General features: G+C 43.2%; 1 protein-coding gene across 3 annotated transcripts in view; it reads left to right on the forward strand.

Moving 5' to 3' along the window:
* METTL24 (methyltransferase like 24) overlaps positions 1 to 27858 on the forward strand; it is a 116762-nt gene that overhangs the window by 17028 nt on the left and 71876 nt on the right. Inside the window, exons 2-3 of one of the 3 annotated variants that reach the window (XM_030928137.1) lie at positions 19800 to 19898; positions 27330 to 27469. In XM_030928137.1, the coding sequence (XP_030783997.1) occupies positions 19800 to 19898; positions 27330 to 27469 (239 nt within the window). Of the gene's footprint in view, positions 1 to 12000; positions 12088 to 19799; positions 19899 to 27329; positions 27470 to 27858 lie in introns of those variants that run through there. The other 2 variants (XM_030928139.1, XM_030928138.1) reach the window with 2 other exon arrangements.

A 27858-nucleotide genomic window follows, 5' to 3' on the forward strand; every position in this document is an offset into this window, starting at 1 on the left:
TTATACAAGGGAGCGCTTGTTCTGCTAAGGATTTCAGCCACCTTGGCCCTTCTTTCTCACCTTCATTCCCACCCAGATAACTGTTGTCACTTCATTCTAATGACTTGTGTGCAAGAAGCATCCTATGCATTTTGGAGGGCTTTTGCATTAAAAAAGGAACAGCATTTATAGTACCTTGCTTTTAGACAGCTCTTCCCAGTTTACAGAGGCTTGTTCTGTTGTTATCCCAAGTGATTCTAATCATAACCTTATGAGTGAGATGGACATTATTTCCATTCCACCAAGAAGGGATCTGGTTAAATTACTGGATTGAGATAAATTGCGATTATAATCCAGGTCAGATGAGGTCAGATTTCATGTTCTTTCTGCTCTATACTGAGACTGCCTCTATGCTGAAATCTGGATCTCAGAAAAATGTGTTGATTACTATACATTTTAGGTTTGATATTAAGGCTTCTTAGACATTTTCCAAATGAACGAATATATCTTGAAGCTTAATTTCAGCAATTTTGTCAGGTTGAAATTTCAAGTCTGTCTTAGATTTCTTAAAAACAATTTTGAACTGGTTATATAATTATAATAGGGCATGTCCTTTTGAATAGTGAATATTCATTTTGCTCAGAAATAATAGAAAATGGCTTATTTAACTAATGTGCACTTAGAGGAACCTCAATAAGGAGCAGATAGCTACATCAGTTTTGAAATTGAAATGCTTGAATTTATTTGGATACCCTGGTTACAGAGAGTTGTTTTGGAAAATCCAAATGCCTGGGCCTTATTCCTGGACAGGGAATGTTCTTATTTATAAAACCAAACTACCAGCACAGATTGGAGCCTGTTTAACACATACAACATTGTATCCTTTCTTGTTATGGTCATGTGTTGAGACAAGACGCAGGAGAAAAGAGTGCTATCTATATATATAATTTGTTATTTTAAAAACATAGGTAAGCCAAGGTGCTGACAATTAAAATAAATATGTGTATATTTGTTCAAGTCATTAACTTAATAGAAAAAACAGACATAAAGTGCCCTTCATTTTTTTGAAAAAAGGTGTTTTAATAAAAAAACCATACAGGAATGTGAGAAGTAGGGTAAGGGAAATTGGAAATTTACTTTTTTGTGTCTTTTATCTGAGGAATTCTTAGGTTATAGTTATTTTGAAACCCAAACTTTTCAGTGTAAAAATAGAAGTGAAGAAAGAGGAACAGATTGGAGTCTGGAAAAAAAAAAAAATAGAGAGAGAACGTACAGCAGGAAAGCTGTGTACGGGAGAATGCTGTGTTCGGCCTCATCTCAGATTTCCTCCGTACTGTGGAGATAACCAGGACGGTGAAGACTTGAACTGAGTTCAGAACAGTGGTTCTCCATGTTTTTGAGTTACAAAATTTTGATGAAAACAATTTGATGGAAGCTGTGGACAAGCGCTCCAGAATGCTGAACATTTGTACACATGCACATTCATTTGCAGTTGATTTCAGCAGATTCACGATTCTCATGAAGGTCGCTCATGAAGAGTGGGTCAGAATTGCCCATAGGAGTTTTCAGAATACAGATACCTAGGTCTCCCCTAGCCCAGGGCTCCTGTGATGGACCACTCTGGCAGGGAGTCATGAGTACCAGGTTAAGACATAGCCAGTGGTGGTTGTGATGGTTGATTTCTAAACTTGGGATAGAGAGTTCAGTAACGGGTGTTCATCTTTAACTGAGAGCTGCCCCAGTGTGATGGGCTTCTCTCTCCTGGAATCACTTCACTCCTGGCTGGGCTGAACCCTCAGGAGGTGGACCTGCTGTCCTGGACAACAGCCCCTAGAGTCAGGACCCCTCCTCTCCACCCCCACACCCCTGCCCCTCTGCACCCCAGGCCTGGCCTAGCTACATCCTCCTTGTGCCAGGTGTGTGAGCGCCTTCAACTTCTTAAGTTAGACCTTGAAGAAGAGCTGTGTTTTCTTTGCAGGATAGTAGCCAATGGTTCCTCCCTGCTATTGATTTTTGTGTTGTTTCATTTGTAAATAAGTGCTTGTTCTATGCTGTTAAAATGATGAATGCTGAAACAGTCTTTAGAGTTGGGAAAATTCATAGCTTCTTGAGAAAATAAATATAAAGGAAGTTATGGGTCATCTCTTCAACCTTGTCCACATCCTGGTTTATGTTCATATTCCTCCAGCTCAGCACCAACATTACTCTGGCATCTCCTAAGTTGATTAATAACATTGTACTGTCTCTATCTATACACTTGTGTCATCTCTACAATCGTTTAATTAACAAGTTGAGTAGAAGCCCCATATCCAAAGTCACGAATTTGTAGTAATTGGTCAGTTATATACGATAAAATGTGGTGAAAACAGTGAATCACAAAAACATATACATAGACCATCTGTTTTAACTGAAAACATATACATGTACATTTGTTTGCCGATCTTTTGTTGTATGCATTGCGCCTGGCTGGAGTTGTGATCTTTGATCTTGCACATAGCCATCTAAACTATATCACCCACCCTTCCCAGTTTTGGTTTCTTCAAAGTGAAGCAAGAATTTGACACTTGTAAAATAGTCTAAGTGCAGAACACCTCCAGAGTTTAGTGATTTTGTTATTCTTTTTTATAGTTACCTCACCCATACCTAATGCACAGTATTTAGAAATGGCACCTAGGCTTTATTGACTTGTTTTTTTCATAGGAAACTCATTTTCTTTCTATGCACACATTTCATTGGTTTACCTAATTTTCAATTAAATTATGTCATTTCAATAACTTGTACAACTGATAGAAACTGGTTTGGGAGCAAGCCAAATGACTCCTAGGGGGAGAATGAACCAAGCTGTTAGCAGCAGGAGTACACAGAGAGGGAAAATTCTGAGTTGGTTTTGTAGAGATAGATTAAAAGTGCTTCTACTGCAATATGTGTTGTAGAAAATAAAAGTTGTGCTCCATGTTTTAAGGTACACTGAAGCTACTTTATTTTACTTGTAAAATAAATTCCTTTAAGGAGGAATGCACTTACTTAACTTTAAGAGAACCTGCACAACATCACTATCCAGGATGAATGATTAGAAGTAGACCAGAGTAATTATGACCAGGAGGTTATCTCCGGGAGGTCATCTCTGTGGGATCAACCTCTCATGACAAACACTGTTTTCATCTTGACCTTCACCAACTACTTTTTCGGCATTTAACCAATAAAATTTGCAGTAACAAATATTGATAGTTGCAAGGTTACATACCAACAGTCTTTGGAATTATGAAAGCTAACTTTCAATATTATAGACTAATTAGCTCAGTGCTGTTAAACGATTTGGACAAAACCTAACCTTATGATTTCAAGTAGACAACTTATACAGATTTAGCTTAAAGTTTATGATAACTGGTATGTAAATACTTAACTTTTGAATCTATTAAAACCAATGCTAATTTTTAATGAAGTGTTTTAAATTCTCAAAAATGCTTCCTTGTAGTTTTTCTCAGGGTTCCTGCTAAACTACTTTGTCATCTCTGGTTTTAATTTTAATTTGAACAAAGCTGAATCAAAGACATGTAGGGGGTTTTGTTGTTGTTGTTTTTGTTTTGTTTTGTTTTTTGAGACAGGATCTCGCTTTGTTGCCCAGGCTGGAGGGCAGTGGCGTGATCTCAGCTCACTGCAACCTCCACCTCCCAGACTCAAGCGATTCTCCTGCCTCAGCTTCCCGAGTAGCTGGTATTACAGGCATGCACCATCACGCCCAGCTAATTTTTGTATTTTTAGTAGAGATAGGGTTTCGCTCATGTTGGTCAGGCTGGTCTCAAACTCCTGCCCTCAGGTGATCTGCCCACCTTGGCCTCCCAAAGTGCTGAGATTACAGGTGTGAGCCACCATACCCAACCGGCATGTAGGGTTTATAACAATTTATTTCCACCTAAAAAAAGAGTATGTCTATTTAGCTAGATTAAAGTATTACTGTAAAGTCCAGTTAGTGAATTTCCCTACTTTCTTCCAAAGTCATTAAAACAAATTGTCCTCAGCCCCAAGGATTATATCATGTTCTTTCCTCCCTGGCATTTAAATCAGTGTAAAAATGTCCTTTGGAATCATTTCTGTGGGGGACTGTAAAAGCAGTAAAACACATGGCATTTTCACAGGGCTTGTAGTCTGGTTAGAGAAACAAGATTGACAGTCTTGAAACAGATTATACCAAATGTTTGATTAAGTATAAAATGGGAAGTAAAAGTAATAATTGTTGAAGCACCTGCTTTGCATGGTCTATTTTGCACATAGTAGAGGCTTGAAGGATTAGGAAATTTGAGGGAATATATGGAACTAAAACTAGAGTCTGAAGAATAAGTGGAATCTGAACTGACTAGTGAATAAGTGGGAGAATTCTGGGCAAGAGGAAAAAGGCCTGACACAGTCTGTTAGGGGCATGATGCACCAGGGCACCAGGATTTGTTTTATAACTGGAATTTCCATATGGTCTATCTGGGTACTTCCTAACTTCCCTGAATCTGATCTTGACACTGACTTGTCCTTGGTTGTACTTTTCTTTCCCTATCCAAGAATCTGCATAAGACCAATGGTCTGTTCTAGCCTACCATTCAATCTCTGATGGTGAGGCATTGGGAAAGTCCTGTAGGGGTACATTCTTAATGATAACCACCTCTTTTTTTTCATTCTGTGCACTCTTTTTTCTAACTTTTATTTTAGATTCTAGGGTACATGTGAAGGTTTGTTACATAGGTAAACTCGTATCACGACGGTTTGTTGTACAGATTATTTCATCACCCAAGTATTAAGCCTAGTACCCAATAATTATTTTTCCATTCTTCTCCCTTCTCCAACCCTCTACCCTCAAGTAGACCCCAGTGTCTGCTGTTCCCTCCTTTGTGCCTATGAGTTCTCATCATTTAGCTCCCACTTCTAAGTGAGAATGTGCAGTATTTGGTTTTCTGTTCCTGCATTAGTTTGCTAAGGATAATGGCCTCCAGCTCCATCCATGTTCCTGCAAAAGATATGATCTTGTTCTATTTTATGGCTGCGTAATAGTCCATGGTGTATAGGTACCACATTTTCTTTATCCAGTCTGTCACTGATGGGCATTTAAGTTGATTCCATGTCTTTGCTATTGTGAATAGGGCTACAGTGAACATTTACGTGCATGTGTCTTTATGGTAGAATGATTTATATTCCTCTGGGAACATACCAAATAATGGGATTGCTGGGTTTAATGTTAGTTCTACTTTTAGCTCTTTGAGGAATCACCACACTGCTTTCCCCAATGGTTGAACTAATTTTCACTCCCACCGAGGGTGTATAAGTGTTCCCCTTTCTTTGCAACCTCACCAGCAAATGATAACCATCTTTTATCGAGTACCTTTTAGTAGGTGCTTGCATGAATCAGGATAGGCTAGGTTATGATGCAGTAACGAACATTCACATGGATGTTTGGATTTCAAATTTCAGTGGATTAAAATGAAGAACTTTTATTTCTTGCTATGCTACATGGCCAGTGTGTGTTGGTAGGGATGAGAGGCAAGGTCTCAGCTTGTTGCTGTCATTCAGAGACTCAGGCTGGCCCCTGCCTCTACTTACATATACCACTGCCACTCATCAGAAAGGCCCAAATCCTTTCCCCTGACACATTCTAATTCTCCTTTTTAACTCACTAAGGATTCATCCTCCATGGCATTTTCAGAGCCATTAGCGAACTTTTTAGTGTGTTCTGTATCTTATGGAGAAAGAATTTCATGAATTTCTTACCTGTTGCACTGAGTTTATCAGTGCAAGACAGGCATTTTGGTTTTCACCTGGGAATCCTTTCTGAAGTACTACTGGGCATGCCATGTCTATATTATCAACTAGCTTTGGGGAGGATAAAACTCCGAGACCTGGGATGGAGGCAGCATGGGGTAGTGGAGCAAGTATGGGACCAGCAGCCTAGAGGCTTGGGCCAAAATCCATTGCTGTCACCTCCTATCTGGGTGACTTTGTCATGTCATTTCACCTCTCTGAACTTCATTTTCTTCAATTATAATATGAAGCAGCTAGTCTTGATTATTGTTAAGGTCTCTTTTAATGCAAAGACCCCCTACCAGTATAATAGGTACAGCGTAGGCCCAGCTACTTGGGAGGCTGGAGCAGGAGGATCACTTGAGCCCAGGAGTTCAAGTCTAGGCTGGGCAATATAGTGAGACCCTAGTCTTAAAATTTTTTTTTTCATAAAAAAAATACAATGATTCCCTACAAGTACAAAGCAAGTACAATTTAAAGCTTGAAATTGTTTGTGTCTTTTGGATTCTGTAACTCCTTTTTTTTTTTTAAGTTTTTACTTATGGACGGAAGGTTGTTTTACTTTAATGAAGGGAATATTAGTCATTTCTCATACAATTAAGAAATACATTCAAGATTTCATCAGCTTAGATCTGCTATGTTGTACAGTTTGTCACCTGTACTCTCATTTTTTCCAGTCTGAAATGGGGAGAGGGGTCTGGGCCGAGGTCAGTTGCCACTTTGGCAGCTTCGCTTCTAACCTTGGAGATTCTTGCTCCCATTCACCAAAGAATCCTGAGTCCAGAGAGTTCCACAGCAGCAGACCCGATTAGAATCGATTAACTTCCAAAAAAGCCTGCTTCCTTCAGCAATTCTTCATGTCCCTGAAAAAGGCCACTTTGTAATAAAGACCAGATTTTCTCCTTCCATTTAGGGTTGAGGTTGAAATACTTTTGGTTCCAGAGGAGTCCAGTCGACTCTGCCTGCCTTGTTCTGCCCTGGTGGCAGCTTCCCAGAGATTCAAAAGAAGCTTTTATGTGGCTTCTCCTAACTTGTCAACTACTATAACTTATAGTGCATTCAGACAGAAAAATGTTCTATAATTATAGAATCATGCAAGGAATGTCCTGGAACTAGAGTGTTATCTCTAATTGTCAGGTAGGATTTACTGAGACTACCAAATACTGTATCACTGTCAAAGGGCAAGACAGTAGGATAGGTCAGTATGAAACATGAACGATATGAAAATGACAAAAGAGTTAATGAATGAATGAATGAATGCTGAGAACTGAGAAATACATACATGTATACATGCACTGTTATGTGCAACCAATGACATATTCAATGGGATGTGATAGCCTCATGAGGAAACCACTGCTACTCTTCAACCATGTGGTAAATGGTGTGTGGCTTTGCTGTCCCCCATCCCCCAACCCCTGGGGCTGTCCTACTCATGGCAGAGCTATGTCCTGCTTGCTTTTGTCCTGTCTCAGAGGAGAGGATCCAAGCATCATCCAGTGTCTACAACTGGTTTCCAAGAAAGGCTGTGCTTCCCATCAATGTCCTGTGCCACGTGTGGCCTCTGTCTCCTTGTCAGCCTTTGGGGTGGCTGTGGGATGCTGCTGCTCTGTGTTTTGGGTGTTCTCTGTGGCCTCTGGGATGCATTCTTTCTGCCACGATCCCTGTTCCCCTGCACTAGGTGAGGCTAGTGCTGACTAGGTGAGGCATTTTAATTCTTTTCCATGATAAAAATCACTTCTGGTTTAGAGCCTGGAGTGGAAACACTTTCGCCGGTTTGAATGAAGTTGAGGCTGAAATGGGCTGAGAGCCACTGAAGAGACCGCGGGGAGCCCTGCAGACCCCCTGGGTTGCAGGTTCTCTTGTGGGGAAGATGGAGATTGCTGTGCAGGTGTTGTGGGAAGACCCCCCCTTTCCTCTGTTTTCTCTCAGGCTCCCATTTTCCTGTTCTCTTCTCCATTCCTCTCCCAATTTTTTTTCTGTCTGGCTTGTTTATTTATTATAGAGCACACTACTCTAAAATGAAAATAGAATATATAACTTCTAAATTACTCTTATTAAAAATGATGAAATACAGAAAATCTGAGAATGACAACATGTAGAGGGTGGGTGAGAAAAATAAAAAGAAAAGCCTCAAAATAAAAGTATAAACAAAGTAATGTAAATACACAAGTGTGTCAGTTATCAAGAAATATAACTGTTGAAGGGAAAAGTTTAGAAAATTAAATCAACCAAATGCTGTATACAAAAGAAGTATTCAAAGTAATATAGGTTAAAAGTCAAGGCTGGGTGTGGTGGCTCATGCCTGTAATCTCAGAACTTCGGGAGGCCAAAGTGGGCAGATCATTTGAGGTCAGTAGTTTGAGACCAGCCTGGCCAACATGGTGAAACCCCATCTCTACTAAAAATACAAAAATTAGCGCACACCTGTAATCCCAGCTACTCGGAAAACTGAGGCAGGAGAATCCCTTGAATACGGGAGGTGGAGATTGTAGTGAGCTGAGATCATGTCACTGCACTCCAGCCCTAGCAAGACTCCCCTCAAAAAAAAAAAAAATAATAATAAAATAAAATAAAAATCAAGTGAAAATTATGCCAATAAAATACAAATCTCAAATAAAAATATGGTTTACAGACATCAACAGGCAAAATTTCAAGGCAAGAGGCATTAACTGGAGCAAACTGGTGGCTTTCATGTCCTCCCCACCCTCTGCCAACCCCCATTTCCCTTTGGTTTTAACAGCAACTCAGGATCCCAAGCATCTTTGAAATGGGTTTACAGGGGTGCAGTAGACCTTCCTCCTGGATACACCAATGTCTGAGGGCTGGTAAATGTTTGGGGGAAGGGTAACTGACTGAAGTAAGTAGATGAACCTAGCAGATTGGTATTGATTCAGATGATGTTAAACTTTCAGTATTCCAAGTTTCAGAAAGTCCAGGTAACCTTATGTATTTTGAGTAGGGTGTGTATACATGTGGAGGCAGGGTGTGTGAGAGAGACAGACAGAGACAAGAAGAGGCAGAGAGAGAGATAATCCTTACAAATATAGTTAGTGTTTTTCTAAATTCCCTTTGCTTTCCTAGGCACACTTTCTTTTCTTTTTTTTTTTTTAGAAAAATATTCTCCTTCTGTTGCCCAGGCTGGAGTGCAGTGGTGTGACCATAGCTCACTGTAACCTTGAATTCCTGGGCTCAAGTGATCCTCCCACCTCAGCCTCCCAAGCGGCCGGGACTACAGGCGTGTACCACCACGCTTGGCTAATTTTGTAACTTTTCATAGAGATGAGGGTCTTGCTTTGTTGCCCAGGCTGGTCTTGAACTCCTAGCCTTAGGTGATCCTCCCACCTCAGCCTCCCAAAACTCTAGGATTATAGGCCTGACTGTGCCTGGCCCAAACATTCTTATATACACTTACTTTCATAAGAAAACTGAAACTTGTCCCTCCTTTCCGGGTTGATGTGCTACCTCAATGAAACCCATAATTTGACATCTGAATCTGTACTATGTATGCAGACACTGTATAGTTTCTACCTCATGAAAACAAGTGAAAACCTTTGGCTTTCACTGGATCCACTCTAGGTATATGGCTTCTCTTTTAACTGCCTATGATAAAAATCCAAAATACATTAAGTTTTATTATTTTAGCCATCCCCTGGTGTGTTTCAGTCTCGCTCACATTTGAACCATTTTGACCTATACGGAAAATGTGGTGAATTTAAAGATGTCAGTTTAAGAACAAACTCCAACTCAAATTTGTTTAGCCACTCTTTCCAACTTATCAAGTTAACTTAGAGGATAAATCCAGAGCTGAGTGTTTATTCCTTCTTGTCTTTTGTTTTTTATTCCTTCCTAAAAGTTATCAGGGCCTGCTTGAATTATAGTGCATTTTTTCTTGTCAGAGCTGATTTGATTTCTGGCTCCCCTGCCTCCCAGCCTACCCTCTGTGTCATGCTGCAGAGGCGGCAGATTGGCGCTCTGGATTTGAATTTCAGCATGCCGGCTGTCTGCTGCCAGAGACATTTAGCAGATGGGCTTGCAGAGGGAGAGCTGGGTCTCAACAGGAAGGGGGCCTCAGGGGAAGAGGCTCCTATGGGATGGGCTGGCTCTGCCCGTTCTCACCTTGCCATTTTGACCCTGGCCCACTACTGTGTCTGTCACAAGATTAGCAGAGGCTCAGTTTTGTTGTTGTTGTTGTTGTTATTGTCTTTAATATCCAGCACTTTGCTTATTATGCATCTGGGTGTGGAATTCTTCGAGTTTTCCTCTGAGGGGTTTGCAAAGCTCCCCGCTCTGTCGCCCAGGCTGGAGTGCAGTGGGGTGATCTCGGCTCACTGCAAGCTCCTCCTCCCAGGTTCACACCATTCTCCTGCCTCAGCCTCCCGAGTAGCTGGGACTAGAGGCGCCTACCACCATGCCCGGCTAATTTTTTTGTATTTTTAGTAGAGTCAGGGTTTCACTGTGCTAGCCAGGATGGTCTCGATTTCCTGACCTCGTGATCCGCCCGCCTCGGCCTCCCAAAGTGCTGGGTTTACAGGTATAAGCCACCGTGCCCAGCCAGCTTCTTGAATCTTTAGGCTATATTTTCCATCATATATGGGGATCTTTCCGTCATTCTTCTTCTTATTCTTTTTTTTTTTTTTTTTTTGAGGCAGGGTCTCACTTTGTTACCCAGGCTAGAATCCAGTGGCACAACATGACTCACTGCAGCCTTGACCTCCCAGTCTCAAGTAATCCTGTCACCTCAGCCACCAGAGTAGCTGGAATTACAGGCATTTACCACCATGCCCAGCTAATTTTTGTATTTTTGTAGAGACAGGGTCTTACCATGTTGCCCAGGCTGGCCTTGAACTCCTGAACTCAAGTGATCCGCCCGCCTCAGCCTCCCAAAGTGCTGGGATTGCAGGTATGTGCCATTGTGCCAGGCCTCATTATTTCTTTTTTTTTTTTTCCTGCACTGCATTCTTTCTTCCCCTCCTCTGGACTATCAGTGACATGAATGTTAGAGCTCTTGGTATTGTTGCACAGGTTCCCAAGGCTCCTTCCCCTCGCCCACAATAATTTTTCTCTCTGTTGTTCGCATTGGATACTTTCTATTGATCTGTCTTCAAGTTCACTGGCTCTTTCTTGTATCAAATTCATTCTGCTATTTAATTCATCCCCTGAGATTTTATTTCAGTTATTGTATTTTTCCGTTCTGGAATTCCCATTTGTTCCCTATGCTTCTTATTTCTTTGCTGAGACTTTCTATCTTGTCCTTGGTTTCAAACATGTCCACCTTCACTTCATGGATTATTTTGTAATAGTTGCTCTTAAGTCTTTGCCAAAAATTTCAACACCTGTATCACGCCGACATTGGCATCTGTTAATTGTCTTTTTCCCGTGTAAGTTGGGATTTTCCTGATTCTTCATATGCTTAGTAGTTTGGGATCGTATCCTGATAATTTGAATATTATAAGGCTGATTTTTGTTTAAATACTGGATAATGTCGATATATTTGTTTTAACAGGCAGTTATCTTGGTTGGGTCCAGGCCTCAAGTTCCCACCAACCTCCTGTGGGTTGTAATTTCCATGTCAGCTCTGTTTTCAAAGCCTTTGTAGGGGTTTCACCTCTGTCCTATGTGTATCCCACCTAGTAGCCAGTCTGGGGCTTGGGCAGAGGTCTGTCGGTTAGCTCCAGAGGTCCGTCTCTTAGCTCAGCTCTCAAAGTCTTTGCTGTACCAGCCAGGATCAGATCCACACATGTACAGTTCTAGAGTGAGCCCAGGTGCTTTACAAACTCTTTAATGGGGCTGCCTTCCCAAGCTACTCCTTCTCCCCAGTTTCCCCAGTATTATCCAGTTCCCTGCGGTTTTTGAATCTATGGCCAGAAAATCTGAGCTTTTACCCCTGCTTTGCCTGTGCTCTGCTGCACACTTCCTGTGACTGTGCCTGAGTCCAAGGCCAAGCTGCGGGAAGAGAGAGACAGAAATAGTCAATGAGGATTCACCCCACTCTCTGGAGGCCACTGCCTGAGATGGGAGGGGAAATTTCCATTTTCACAGAGTTCTGGGTGCCTTCAGGCCCCCACTGTGGCTTCTACCATCTTAGTGGGATTACTTGGGAGGGAATGCAAGAATGGAGAAAGGAAAAAAAAAAGGAGGAAAAGTGGGGATTTCCTCTATTCTCCCTGAGCATCAGGAGACGCCCTGCCTCCTGGAGCCTGAACTGCAGGGCTGCTTCTGGTGCTTCCTGGCTGCGCCAGTGCCCACCACCGGTGCCAGGCAGCCTAGAGTAGGGGTGGGCAGGATACCAGAAGGAAAAGCAATGACGACCTGGCTCCTAGTTTCGAGGTACTTTGAATTCTGGTCTTCTTCTCCAATCTGCCCGCTACTGTTTACTTTTCAGATTCCTCAAATAGCCGCTCTGTGCATTCTGTCCAGGTTTTGCTGCTGCATTCCGTGGGAGGCGCGGGGTGGGAGTATGGTTACCCAGAACAGAAACTGACATCCTTTGTTTTTAAATGAAATTTTTGCATGGGTTACCTGAATTTTAAACATCACTGCACAATGTATAACTGATTCTTGCTCTTTCTGAAGCAGGGCCAGGTCTGAGGAACAGTCCAATTACAGGAGAATGCTGAGGGGAAGGCACGTGAGCTGCACCTGGCACTCCCCCCGCAGCCTTCAGAAGCGCTGGGCACACACTGAGGGCGTTACAGAAACGTAACAGCAGTGCTCACAGCTTCAGCCAGGGCTGGAGTCATGTTCTGTCCAGATACCATTTTGTGCCTCTCCCTCCCCCAACTACTCCCATCCCCACCCCCTCTAAAAAGGAATAAACAATTTCCTTCAGTCATTGTTTCCTGCCCACTAACAGATGCTCTTAATTAGCACAAAATTGCAGCAAAATTGCTAAATAAATCTATTTTACTTGTTTTGGATTTGTTTCTCCCAGAAAGCTTAGGCTTTTCCATCATCAACGCATCAACACACACACACTTTATTGTTGAGTTGGAGTCAAGGACTCACAACTTAGTTCCTTGTTCATTTCCACGCACACAACTGTGATGCACAGAATTGATGGTTAGCCATCTTTCCCAGCAGAGAACTGCTAGTTTTGAAACCCTTCAGGAGCTCACTAGGGGTGGGAACATGCATTTGGGAGTATTGAAACTTTATAAAAAATATCCCAAACACTCTATCCGTTATCTATCATGATAAACAAACTGATCATTGACATTCGTCATCATATAATTTCATCCTCCAAAGGATTGTAGCCTTGAAACACAGAGGAATGGAGCATTAGAAGCATCCTTGTGGTTTATTTTATACAAAAAATGTAGAAATATGCTTGTAAAACTGATGGTGGCACTATTTTTTGGTGATTTCTGCATGGGCTGCCTAAGGTCATTCATGGGTGTGAGGATATGGTCTGTGAAGGAGGAAGCTGCTGTTCCAATTTTAAAACAAAGCTTTTGCACAGCACCGAACCGATAGCTCTCTTTTCTAGGTCATGAGTGGGCCTGCTTTTTTTCCTGTAAAATTTTTAAATGCTGCAAGTTTTGCTTGAGGCTCATGGTCTTGAATTAATATATTTCTATTATGTGCACAAGTGTAAGCTGGTAAGCAAAGGAGAATTTTAAAAGATTGCTTTTTTTTTTTTGGCGTTATCTTTTAGGAGTAAAATCTTGGAATTCAGCTTCATGGCTTGAGAGAATCATTTTCTTTTTTTCAAGAAACGAAACTTTATGCTGAGATCACAAATGATAAAAATATCCCAAAGCCTCATGGCTGTGCTTGTTGCAGTCTTTTTGAGTCAAATCCATTATCTCCATGTACTGAGTGACTCAGTGATCACTTTTTACCCTTCGGAAAGTAGAATCTCAGATATCTGCAAAATAGCCACTAAATAACATGAGCTAGTTGTGTATGGAATCTTCTGCTGTCCTTAATCTAAATTTTTGGAATTTTTTTCTAGTAATGAAAACATTTGCCTCTCATTAGAGGAAGCCTGCTCACTTTTCAATGCGCATCTTGTGGACAAGGTGCCAGATAAGGCCTTTGCAAAACTGAAAGGAGGCTCCTTCCTTACCTTGGAAATCAGGACCACGCCTGCCCTGAGAAATGCTTGTCTGAGGTGGGGCAGGCCTCTTTGTATGAATGCCCTGGTGGTTAGAAATAGAGGGGGTCCCCATTCCTGCCGGAGCTGGGGAACAAAGCTGCTTCTGTGTATTGTAATACTCCATTTGACATTTCAGCTCAGGCCTGCTGGGGACAGACAAACAGACCAATCCAAAATGATGGTATTTCCAGCCACCTCTGCTTAAACTGCTCCTTTACCTGTCTGAAGAGGAAGTACAGGTGGCAGGCAGGACTGGGAATCCACGTTCCCACCTCCTGGGAGCAATGAGGGTGGCATTGTTATGGCCACTTGATATTTGAAGCATGTGGATGACAGGCATTTAATGTACCCTGGCATTTAGGGAATTGTGTGGAGTAAAATCACATTGATTAAAAAAAGCTTTTAAAAAGGAAAAGATGATTTTTGTCCTTTTCTATTTAACCTGCCATTGATGTTTTAAGGTGCTCAGAGAATTCTCTTTGTGGGAATTTGGGAAGGACAAATGTTGATTTGTACACTAGAGAATTAAGACAATGATAATTGAAAGAGATGATAAAAGCTAGTGGTTTCCATGGGGAAATAATCACAAACTGCTGTCAGACTGATTCCAATAAGAACATTGCTTTATGTGAAATGTTTTTTAAACAGCTCAACCAAAGCATTAAGCCAGAGCACTTCTGAGGGCATCTGTTTGCGGTGTTTCTATTATATGCCCATCTGAGACTCCTCAACTTAACATTATTCACTGTTCCAGCTGCTGTGCTTAGCTTCTTTGTGGTCAACACTCAGTTGGAAATGACAAATATTAGGTGGCAAGAAGAATACTATTTGCGGACACTTAAGATAATTCTACAGTTTCACCATATTGATTTACCATATGGATTCTAAATTATTGATCTGTGAAGTTACTTTTGTGTGTTAGCCCAGGTTAAATGCTACTACTGTGTTTAAGGTGTCTCTTTAATAATGCTGAAAAGAACTTTGATGTGCTTTTGGGCTTCTAGCAGTGGAGACTGCCTCCCACGCTCTGCCTTTGTATTTTCAGGCATTTATTTTGGAGTAATATTCAGGCGCTGCACCTTTTTGTGCTCCCAGTGTTCCCCGTAGAGATCTCTGTCAGAGCCCCTATAACCTTTATGGCATTTATTGGTTTACACAGCTGTGGCCTATATTAAATTGTAACACAGAGCCTGGCATGTGGCACAGATGCCCACTGAATGAATGAATGACTCCTTGGTCAAGTCTCACTGCCTCTTTCCAAAGAATGCTGGAACAAGAAGCCTTCCATTTGCCCCTCCTGGCCCAATCTCCACTCTGCTCCACCCCAGGAGGCTGACCTGCAGGGATCAAGCACAGCTTCACTCTTCCCTGCCTTCCCTTTGAATTTGGTCAACAGGAGGCAGGAGATTGGTGGGTGGGGCAGACAGTTAGGGTGAAGTGTGTAATAGGATTGACTGTATTCCTCTACTACAGACTTCTCCATATAGTTCCCTTAGGCTTGTAAGGGCTCTCTGGTGTTACTAGACACAGGTATTGCGTTATTTATTCCTTATTGGTTTCCTTAAGCCCTGCCCGCACCTTTGTAAATAGTCTTTTTGTTAAATTCTCTCAAATTAGCCCGTTTGAATGAGCCCACTGGATCCTGCTGGGACCTTGACTGATTGCCCAAGTCACCCAGATGACAACATTAATTATAATCTAGACATCATAGGGGTGAAAAGGTATAATACCTTTCCTCACTCATCATAAGCATATGACCAACACTCCTTTAACAGAAGACAGGTGAACGAGAGAAAAGCATAACCAATTTATTTAATCAAAGTTTTACATGACATGGAAGCCTTCAGAAATGAAGACCCAGAGATGCAGGGAAAATGATCTGTTTTAATGCTTAGGTTCCATGAAGATGGACAGCTACATGGTAGTGTGATTGGACAAAAGGGTCTGATCTAATGGTAATAGGCTAATGGGGGAACCCTAGCAAGTCCTGTCTGTTCAGCTTCCTCTTGGTCTCTCCGTGTAACATTTCTTCCTCCTGGGTGTGGGGCAAGATCCCTCTGGAACAACGGTATTCGGGGAGAAGGGAGAGAGTGACCTTTGTAGATTTTATGGCTTGCTTTGGGGAAGAGGGTCTCCAGTTTCTCTCACCTGCCTTACAGAAGAGTAATTCTGGTTTCTAGAACTCACTCTGGGGAAGAAAGAGGAGTGAGAGACAGGAGGGCCACAGAAGATCAGAGAGAACTCGCCTTTGAGGCCCATCCAATGTCCTTTTGAGACAGCCAAGTATAAAGGGGACCTGGGAGAAACTGACCAGCCTTCGCAATGGGAGGAATGCACACTGGGCCAGAGCCCCCAGGGAAGTTTGCGTCGTTTGCAGTGGGGAGGAGCCTGGCCTCTGTTGGTCTGGGGTGGAACCTGAGATTCAATCTGTGAGGCAGGAAGCCAGCTAGCAGAACTTTTGCTTTGCTGACAGTCCCTGTTTCCCTTTTCTTTCTTTTTTTTTTTTTTTTTTTTTGAGACGGAGTCTCGCTCTGTCGCCCAGGCTGGAGTGCAGTGGCCGGATCTCAGCTCACTGCAAGCTCCGCCTCCCGGGTTTACGCCATTCTCCTGCCTCAGCCTCCCGAGTAGCTGGGACTACAGGCACCGCCACCTCGCCCGGCTAGTTTTTTGTATTTTTTAGTAGAGACGGGGTTTCACCGTGTTAGCCAGGATGGGCTCGATCTCCTGACCTCGTGATCCGCCCGTCTTGGCCTCCCAAAGTGCTGGGATTACAGGCTTGAGCCACCGCGCCCGGCTCCCTTTTCTTTCTTTTTGCCCAGTAAATTCCATTTTTCTCACCCTTCAAAGTGTCTGTGAGCCCAATCTCTCATGGTCATGTGACAAAGACCCCATTTTACCTGAGCTAAGGAGAAAGTCTTATAGCACTTTAAAGTTCACACCATGCCAAAGCACCAGACTTTGGGGAATCATGTTCTGAGCCCCAACAACATCATAGCCTGCCTCCCTTGCATTATTTCAGTAAACCTCCTCTTCTAGGCCAGCCTACCTCTGAATTAGAATCAGCTGGAGCAGGAGTCCGCAAACTACAGCTTGCAGGCCCAATCCAGCCTGCTGCCTGTTTGTGTAAATGGAGCTTTATTGGAAGGCAGCCATAACCATTTGTTTACTTACTGTCTATGGCTGCTCTTGAGCTACAGCAGGAGGCAAGGAGTTGCAACAGAAACTGTGTGGCCTGCAAAGTCTAAAACATTGGCTATTTGACCCATTATAGAAAAGATTTGCCAACTCCTCATTTTGAGGAAAACCATAACATGTGCACTCCATGGTTTTCATCCAGGGACTCCTGGACCAGATGCTGGGGGCCCTTGTGAGTGGTCCATGACAGTGACATGGGAGGTTTTAAACCCCAGGCCTAGCTGAGTGCTCTTGGGACATCATGTTGCTGTGCTGGCTGCTGCAGTGACCTGGGAAGCACTCAGTCTGTCAGTGTGACCAAGCAGGACTGGAAGCATTTGTGTTTAAATGTGTTGATAATTTATGATTTCAGAATCAAATAATTTCCTAAAGAGAATGACTCTCCTGAATATTTTAGCATTTTACTATAGAAGTTGTTTTGTATATATCTGTCTCCCCCTCCTGACCATGAGTGCTTCTTGGGAGAGCCTGCACAGGTTGCATGCCCATGCAGCTGGCCCTGCTCTGTGGGTTCCTGAAAAAAGAGGCAGCCTGCGGGAAACCAGGGAGGCCTCCTTCACCCTAGAGGGACTGTGTGGTGCTCAGCCCCTACAAGGGTAGTACAGGCTGTGGGGATGTGAGGCTGTGGACTCTATAGGGATCCTTCAATGGTGTGTGTCTCATAATGCCTAAACTGAATAACCCTTGATCACTCCAAAGTGCTCACATTGATCTCAGACCCCCACGTAAGAATGGATTCCTCTTCCCCAAACCCAGACTGTCTGCTTCACACAGACTAACCTTGTTCCCCATGACTTCCTTGTTTTCTGTGTAACCCCGAGTCACCTAGGCCACCCCATCTAGGGGCAACAAACCACATTTGTACTAAAGCATCTCATGGCTGGTCTGTCTAGATGTTTCTTTTTTGGGTGCAGACAGTTCCCACCACAGTACCTGACTGGAGAACACTGTGTATATGTGTATTTACCAGTGCCTGGCACAGAGTGGCTAAAGCTCAATAAATATTGTTTGACCAAATAATAATCAACATCAAATTCAGAGGAGAAAAGAAATAAGGGTGTGGGAGGCATTAACTGGGAAGATGTATGACGAATGTTCTCCAGCTCTCTTACTAGAGTCTCTGCCTGCTCAGCCTGCACAGAACAAGAAGAGCTGTAAGAAAAGGCTGTTCTTCCAGAAGGTGCCCCTCAGGGGAGACTGGCGACATGATTCGTGGGCCCAGTATAAAATGAAATGCAGGGCCTCTTGTTCAAAAATTATTAAGAATTTTGACTGACTCTAGGCACGCTGCCTGTGAGTTAGCCCTGCTCTGCAAGGAGCAGTAATAAAAAAATAATAAAATTACTAAGAATTTCGAGACAGCATCAGCAGAGCATTAAACTGAGCATGGCCTCCTAAGACTGCACGTATCTTGCTCCCAGAACCCTCCCCTGCCTACTTCCTCACTGTAAAAAGGGGTTTAGGGGGCTGGGCGCGGTGGCTCACGCCTGTAATCCCAGCACTTTGGGAGGCCGAGGCGGGTGGATCACGAGGTCAGGAGATCGAGGCCATCGTGGCTGACATGGTGAAACCCCATCTCTACTAAAAATATAAAAAATTAGCCCGGCATGGTGGCCAGCACCTGTAGTCCCAGCTACTTGGGAGCCTGAGCCAGGAGAATGGCGTGAACCCAGGAGGTGGAGCTTGCAGTGAGCCGAGATCGTGCCACTGCACTCCAGCCTGGGTGACTGAGCGAGACTCCGTCTCAAAAAAAAAAAAAAAAAAAAAAGGGTTTAGGGGCCCATTCTCACTACACTGCAGGAATCCTATGCTGTGACACCCAAGGCCTTTCCTGGCGCTAGACATTGACCCCACCAGCTGCTGGAGCTCTCCCTTTCCCCAGCCCTTCCCCACCACGCACGAGCCCTCCCCACCCCTGGGAATTGCAGCGAATCTCCTGGACATCTCCTGGTGCTGACAAATGTAGGTAGGGAGTTCTGAGCTCTAATAAGGATTTCCTGACTAGTGCCCCCCTTTTTACTGGAGGGGCTCCCATTTTTGCTTCCTCCAGACCACTGCATTCCCCCAACCCTTCATCCACCCATTCTTGCTGCAAAAGGGAGCTGAGCGGGTCATCCTTAACCACTCTGTTCATGGGAGCACCTCGTAACCTCTGCTAACAGGTGGTGGCTGCCTCACAGTGCTAGAAAGCCACCCTCCCCAGCCCTGGTGTTGACAGTTCTGGGGTCCTCGCTCTGCCTGTGCAGGGTTGCAGCAGCCAAGGGCCGTGGTCCCATCTTCCTGCACTGAGGAAGCCCAGAACAAAGACGAGTCCCCAGCATTATGGTGCTTTGTTTAGAAAGGCACATATTTTTGAAGCTTTAAGCTTTGGGAGACTGTCATTGATAAGGGAGTTTCTCTTCCCAGTGGAGCACAGCCTCAAATAAAATAAGCTGCAGCTAAGGGAGAGCCCAATGGAGTCAAATGGAGTTTGCCTTTGATCATAAATGCAGAATCAGACAGTCCCCGGGGCCTTTGCATTCTCCTGCTTAACCTGGGAGCTGGGCTGTCTCAGGCCTCATTTGTCTCCCTGTGACTGATGTGGCCTTAATGACAGCAGCTCCCAAAGAGCCCCCTGCTGCCTGTGTGCACGTGTGTGGTTTGCCGACAGCTAAAGCAGCCTTGCTTCCTCTCTGATACTGTGTCCTTCTCCTCCCGCCCAGTTCCTCCTTCCTTACACACAACCTATGTTTTCTGTCTCTTGCAGGGTCCGCGGTGGCATATAGATCTCCAGCCTTGGGCAGGCCCTGCTCAGTCCCTGGATGAAGAAGCCTGGAGGTTCCTGAGATATATCAGCACTGCCCAGGTTGTGTTTCAGGCTCAAACGAGTTAGAGAAGAATGCAAAAGATCCTGATTGCCTCTTTCGAAAGAAGGAGGTGGGGAGGTTCTCAGCGACTCCTGATGAGGACTTGATGGGGAAGTGTGTTCAGAGGCGTTGTTGCTTAAACTCATCCACTCACTTGGAGGCAGATAAGATGCGTTCCATTTGCTAGGGCATGTTCCTTCCTCCAAGAGTGTCACCAACCTGAAATGTTTAAATGATTCATCCCAAAGTGTTTTAAAGATCCACTTTAGAAAATTGCTTTGGAAAACCATTTGAAATGACAGATTGGTCCCCGTGAGTAGGCAGTCGAGTATGTCACAAAACAAAACCATCATCTAGAGGTTCAAGCACCATTTTGTATTTGGAGGAACTTGCCTTTCCACTCTTCTGCCACAGATGCTTGGCAGCCAGGGACGCGCTAGGCAAGAGAGCAGAGGAGGCTTTGCAGGCAGTGTGCTGAGGAGTTAATGAATCCAAAGGCCCTCTATCTCAGAGCACTTTAAATCATTACTGAGCACAGGCCTTTATTAGTGACTTAACACATTGTGGCAGCTCCTGCCCAGCTCCAGGCTGAGCCAGTGCCCCGAGCAGGCAAAGAGACTGTCCATTAAGGAGAGTCTATGGCTCTTGACATGTTAATCAGGAGGTTCCATTCTCAAGTTGCCTCATCCCAGGGGGAAAGAGAGACAGAAAAGGAAATCAAGGCCCAAGGGAAATTTAGCCCTCAACTGAGAGGTGCTAGCAAATCAGGAGCTCAGACTGCCTGGGAGCTGCAGAGAGTCTCACTCAGGAAGCTGCACAGTGGGGCTGGTGCTGTACGGCAGATCCTGGATTTTTAAAATCTCCCTCAAGCCCACTCTTGACATCCCTGTTCTCCTCCCCAGCCTCTCTGGCAGCAAAGCATTTTCCTCCATAGGAAAGAATATATTTCTAGATCTTTAGGAGGTTAGTTAGTTTAAGGGTAAAAGAAAGTCTCATTTCTCATATAAAGCAATGAGACAAATATAGGAATTTTAGTATTTGTCACCCAAACATGGACATAAAAGCTTGTTGAATTAATCATGAGTGATGGGATGTTGAATTAGTCCCTTTGCTTCTCATGATTTTATCTTATTTTGCTGCTGCAAATTAATTTGATGGACTTCGGCAGACTTAATTAAAATACTGAAATTTTAGTTTTGTAGTTTGATTTTACATGAATGATAAGAATCTGGACCTCTTAACTGTGATTTTCAAAAGCCCTTAAAGGCTCCAGAAGAAAATAAGAGGTATTAATTTCATGAATTGAATTTGAGAACTATGGGCTTCACTCACCAAAATAAATTTATATAACACAAGCTACCAAATTCCATTCTATATTTATTTCATGTTAATGTTCCATAACTTATAAAAGGCCTGTTTGCTTAGAAGAAGCTATTGAGGCATGAAATGGTCATTTTTAGATCCCTCTTGGATTTTTCCCAGAAACTACAGACTGAGAGGAGAAAAAATCTTGTTTTTTTTCTTTCTTTTTCTTTCTTTTTTTTTTTTTAGAGACGGAGTCTCCCTCTGTCGCCCAGGCTGGAGTGCAGTGGCACAATCTCAGCTCACTGCAACCTCTGCCTCCCGGGTTCAAGTGATTCTCCTGCCTCAGCCTCCCAAGTAGCTGGGATTACAGGAACTTGTCACCATGCCTGACTAATTTTTGTATTTTTAGTAGAGACAGAGTTTCGCCATATTGGCCAGGCTGGTTTTGAACTCCTGACCTCAGGAGATCCACCCACCCCAGCCTGCCAAAGTGCTGCGATTACAGATGTGAGCCACTGTGCCTGGACACAATTTTTTTTTTTAAGGCATCCTCCGTAGTCTGATCTTGTAAACCTGGGTACTTTACTTTGCTTCTCTGGCTCTCCTTGTTCTGATCCTGAAATGGAAGAGATTGTATCAAAATTATTTCTAAGGTCCCTCCCAGTTCTGTGAGCTTGGACTGTGCACAGAGTAGTATAGAATGGTTATTAACCAGGTATTTTTGAGTGCCTACAAGGTACCAGGAACTGTTCTGGGCCCTGAGGTTATAGTCTCTGCCCTTAAGGATCTAACCAACTGGTTGTGAAGGTAGATAACTGGATGTATAATTATTATTCAGCTTGATGAGCAATAATAGAGAATTTGTTGTTGAAGCTCACTAGAAGGATTTTTGTCCTCCAGAAGAATGATGTAAAGTTCCCGACCTCACAATGGTTTTTAATGCGGGGCCATTTTAGCCAAATGAGGTTCTGTGCTTTGATGTACTTCCGGGTTACTAGAAGACCAGCAGATGGGAGTCACCAGAGATGACACTAAATGGTTCTTAATCAGAATCCTTTACTAACCAATGCTCCCTACCCCTCTGTATGTAATGCAAAGCTTTATGGTTGCTTTTGTGGCTTATGCCTCATTTAGAACTCATCTTGACAATGAAAGCCTACAAAACTAGCAGAATATTAGAGTCACTGTTACCTAAAAACTTCAGTTAGCAGAAGTGAGTCATAATGGGCAAGGAAAAAAAAAAAAAGCTCTGAAAGTACTAATGCGAATTCTACCCCCATCCTCTTATGCTGCTTTTTTAACATTAAGAAATATGCTTCCCTCAAATCTGTGCTCAAGCTTGTGCAGCAAGGCTGGCATTTGGTATGTGCATCGTTGATGTATCCTTTCCTCAATCCAGAGGGTATTTGTTGAACACCTGCTTTATGGCTGGCACTGTGCTGGGCCTTGGGATATTAAGCCTCAATAAAACACCCCCCACACTGGTAAATAGTTAGGGTGCAAGAGAGTTGTGTGTTCTCTAACAGGGGGCAGACAGATGGGTGGGGAAAGCTTCCTAGGCCGAGGGAGCCCGGGAGCAGAGGCATAGGGCATAGGACAGCATGGCATGAGACAGCAATCGGCATGGCACCGCTAGACTTGTGCATTGTGGTCCTGGAGGCATGGTTGGGGCCATGCATTTTTAAATGAAATTCCAGAGGATATGGTGTTTGCGTAGAGTATGCAGAACATCAAGCTCAGTTTAATTAGGTACTTTTTGTTTTTGTTTTCAATATGAAAGACCATGATACATGGCAGAGTTCTGCAGTCCACGGTACATTGTCTGCTGCTAACAAGAAATAGTTAAATCATAAATACAGTGCTCTGTTCTAAGGGAAGTCTCCAGATTCAGCTTTTCATGGCATCCCCCAAACCATATGCCTCCAGGAAGCATGCCTTGCAGTATAAAATTAATCTAAGCAACAGTGGCTGTTTTTAAAAAGAAAAAATAAAATATGTTTTAAAGCCTGTTTTTCTGTCTATCGTCTATCTATCTATCTATCTATCTATCTATCTACCTACCTACCTATCTATCTACCTACCTGTCTATCCACCTATCCATCTATCCATCCATCTCTACCTCTCTACCTAGTTGTCTACCCATCTATCAATTTGTAAGAATAACCTAAGAATAAGAACCCATGCTCTGGATATTCAGAATATAACTTTACAACAATACAATAGTATCTGTTGTATTTACTGCTACACACACACACACACACACACACACACACACACCGGGATGAAAACAATAAGCACATAATTCTGCCTGTGAGCGTTTCAAAAATAATGGTACTGTATAACCATACAGTGTGGAGTTGATCGTTTTGTAAACATGCAGAAGATCATTGAAGTGATTCTTAAGTTCCAAAATTTTAAGGGTTTCCTTTGCCAGATTCTACTTATGGGTTGGCAGAAATACCAGTCAAGCTTTTGGGATACAAAATGAAATGAAAATAAATTAGATCCCTTTAAGTTAAATAATTAAAAAACATTTCACAAAATATTTTTTCCTGGAGTCTGTTTTCCTTTGTCTAGGCCTAATTTGCTTTATTTGGCTAAAATTACAAGGGGAATTAGAGAGACAGAGAACATAATTAGTTGAGCTGGAAGTTAGCTAGAAGATACTGCCCTCACTTATTTTGCTTACAAGAGAGTTTATTGAAACCCTGGCCATAAATCTTAACTAGGAAGGGTGAAAAATCAATACTTAATTAATTTTTAGGAGCAGAAGTTTATGGAGAACTTTCAGTTGTTCACAAAAGCTAATGTCTGTTAATGAGATGGTTAATAAATGGTTAAAATTGAGTAATTCTTGTGTTTTATTTCTTTTCTTTCCTTCTTTCTTTTTTTTTTTTTTTTTTTTTTGAGGTGGAGTCTTGCTCTATTGCCCAGGCTGAAGTGCAGTGGCACAATCTCGGCTCACTGCAACCTCTGCCTCCCAGGTTCAAGCAATTCTGCTGCCTCAGCCTCCCGAGTAGCTGGGATTACAGGTGCACACCAGTATGTCTGGTTAACTTTTGTATTTTTTTTTAGTAAAGATAGGGTTTCACCATGCTGACCAGGCTGGTCTCAAACCCCTGACCTTGTGATCCACCTGCCTCAGCCTCCCAAAGTACTGGGAATACAGGTGTGAGCCACCGCTCCTGGCCCTTGTGTTTTATTTCTGAGCTAAGAAAGGAAGAGGGGATGTTATCAGGGGGAGTGAATGAAAAAGAATGTCTCGTCAATGGAGATATATCTATCCAAGATGAAATCTGTAGAATAAGAAGAAATGCTTAAAGTAGACAAAGTGTCATCTTTAATAAAATAAAACCCTAGTTCCTGACTTTAGCAAAGGAGGAGCAGCTGGATCTGAAAGCTCTGACTATGGATCTTCAATGCCTACCTGACTTTTGGAGGCCTCTGGCTAACTGTCAGTGCCAACCCCTTCAGTCCGTTGTTAGGGGTAGAGGTCAGAGGGGCTGCTGTTTTCAGTTTAAAGTTCTGGCCCAAGTGTAGCCTCTTTTAATTTGTTAAGGCAGAGATGCGACTTGCTGGAACCTTTCACTGGGGCTTTACAAAAGGCCTCCAGTAAACTCAAAAGGTCATCTGCATAAAAATTTCCCAGGGGGAGCTTATTAAAATGCATATTCTCAGGTATCAGCCTCAAAGGTTGTGAGTTTGTAGATCTGGAGGGAGGCACAGGAATCTGCATTTTAAGTACCTCCCAGGTGATTCTGATGTAGGCAGACCACACATTGAGAAACACCGTGGGAAAGGTCAGAGCTAGGTTTGGATGGCATTAGGAGGGAATGAGGAGCAGGGACCTACAAACATCACATCTTCATCTGTCATTATGGAGACATGTATACAAAGAACAATAGCAAATGGGGATCATCATGCCACTTTAATAAAAGTATCCCAGGAGTCTTCCCTCAAGCAGATGGCTCAGGCTTATAAGGTCCAGGCATGCTTTGGGGGCACACACAGCTGCCCTGGACTAACTAGTTTCCCACTGGAGGTGGGGCCCAGGAAGGCACCCATGTTTAAGGCACAGTAATCTGCCCACTAGCAGAACAGGGTCCAATGAACACACTGAATTCTGACTAAGTAGATTAGCAACTTCTCTTCCCTTAGGTGAGTGGGTGGGGAATAGAAGGTGGGCAGGCAGAGACATAATTTCCATTTATCTGTGGGAGAATAGTAGGAGATGAATTATCAAATTAACATGTTGACGCACCCAGTTAATAAATGTATTCTGTAGCTGTTGCTTGAGAAAAGATTCAATTCCATTTTCTCCAGTTATTTTGTCCTTTAAACAGTTGTTGAAGATCGAGAAGTAGAAAAATACTGGATTCAGGGAAAAGATATATAGGGGTTTCACTTTTTCAGCTTTCCTCTGAGATGTCCAAATCCTAGCAGAAGACACATTCACTGATAAATAGTGCAGGATGATTTTGCCAGGCCAGCCAGAGGGGATAGGAAGAGTAATGGAGATGTCATATTAGTTAAATAGGCTCCACTTAATATGCTCTTTTTACATTAAAATTTTGGAAAATCAGTTAAAGGATTGGCCAAATCTAGAATATCTTTTTTTCTTTTCTTTTTTTTTTTTTTTTTTTTTTTTTTTTTGAGACAGGATCTGGTCTCGCTCTGTTGCCCAGGCTGGAGTGCAGAGGCACAATCATGGCTCACTGCAGCCTCAACCTCCCAGGCTCAATTAATCAGCCCCCCTGAATAGCTGGGACTACAGGCGCATGCCACCATGCTCGGCTAATATTTGCATTTTTTGTGGAGATGGAGTTTTGCCATGTTTCCCAGACTGGTCTTGAGCTCCTGGGTTCAAGCGATCCTCCTGTCTCGGCCTCCCAAACTGTTGGGATTATAGGCATGAGCCACTATGCCTGGCCCTAGAATATCTTCTTAGGAAGAAAATTCCTTGCTGTTAATGTTTTCCAATGGATGAAAGCAATGAATCTCAAAACATTCTTTGCATCTGGAGCGGTCTGTGGTCTATGCTGTGACAGCAAAAGCTGCTGCATTCATGGAGCATCATGATGACTATGAGAGTTTTAAGGGATTGGGGGAAAATACTGTTGCTCAGTAAGGTAAATATCTTGGCCACAGGACTTGTTTTCCTTATTTTCTTTGGTTTCAGCAGCCTCAGCTGTGTGAAATGTACTAGCCTCAAACACAAGTCAGAATCACTTATGAAGTATATTTGCTTTGTGTGCAGTTGAAGTTAGAGACTTGCTTCTGCTTGACTTATACACACGTTCCCTTTGGTTTTCTTATCTAATTTTGATGGATGAGTTAAGAAAAGTGCTTCTGTTAGCTCAGGAAGAGCCTCCTGCCTGGGGCTGTTGCCCTTCTCCCCCAGGAGGAAGCACATTCCAGCAGTGTATCACAAAGAACACTGCCTTATCAGCAGGGACTGCCTATTAATTTCACTTGACCCGTGATCAGCTGTTTACCTTGGATAACACCTGCCACCTTTGTGGACCTCAGTGGCCCCACCTTATCTGCCTGAAATAAGAGATAACTAATCTTGGGAGTATGCTTCTGAGATCTATGCCTATGATTGTGCCTCACATCTTATAGTAGGCCCTCTGTGGGTAACGAAGACGTGTGTGCATGGTGAGCACTGTTCTCTGTGTCTGGTTGCATAGTGAGCACTGTTCTCTGTGTCTGGTTGCATGGTGAGCACTGTTCTCTGTATCTGGAATGCCCTTCTTGGTCCAAGTCTCTCGGTTCATCCTCCAGGACTAGCACCCCTCTACAAAGCCTTCCTGACACCGCCGCTTCTCCCACATTTTGCTCCTGATTTGTTCTGCCCTGCACACCCTGTGCACATGGCTACAGCAGCTCTTAAATTCTCTCCAAACCTGCATATATTCTCCATGAGATTACTTATTATCTGGTAATTGAAATTCCTCCAGACACTTTATAGCAGTCTTGTGGTTCCCTGGGGAGGGGAGTAGTTAGCAGTGGAGGAGGATATAACTTCCTGTTATGGTTTTCAGGGATGGGGAAGCAATAAGTCCCTACCTGCTATTTATCATCCAACATTTCAAATTATTCACATTGATTTCCAATCTTTACAGATTGCATGCAATCACATGAATACAGACAGCCTGGCTACTGACTCTAGTCCTACACACAAGCCCTGGTCAGTGTGTCTTGACGACAGGTTCAATTTAGCTCATCAAATCCGCAACAAGCAGTGCCGCCTCTACTCCTTAGGGTGAGTACATTTTTTACAGCAGAAGAAAACACAAACACTGCTTCAGGCAGCTCAGACCTTTTCAGCAATACAAAGTTGGAGATGGTTGCAGTGTATAACAGGTGCCATGCTTTGCTTCCTGTCATTATTTCAGACGGATCTGTCTGTTGTGTAACTGAAGGCATGTACAGATCACTGAGATCTCCTTGGTCAGAGGCACTTTCCCTCCCGTTCTGCCGGTAGCAAGTTGGAAGCCCCCATTCTCAGCATGTGGATGATCCTCTTGGTGAAACCAGTGATTTCCAGCTAGACTAAGAGGATCCTTAGTATAAAGAGAGAAGAATATTACTGTGTGCCGCAAAAAAAAAAGAGAGAGAGAGTATGTTAGATTTTTTTTTTTTCCCTTGAAA

The sequence above is a fragment of the Rhinopithecus roxellana genome, chromosome 4, assembly GCF_007565055.1.
Source record: "Rhinopithecus roxellana isolate Shanxi Qingling chromosome 4, ASM756505v1, whole genome shotgun sequence".
Taxonomy (NCBI): domain Eukaryota; kingdom Metazoa; phylum Chordata; class Mammalia; order Primates; family Cercopithecidae; genus Rhinopithecus; species Rhinopithecus roxellana.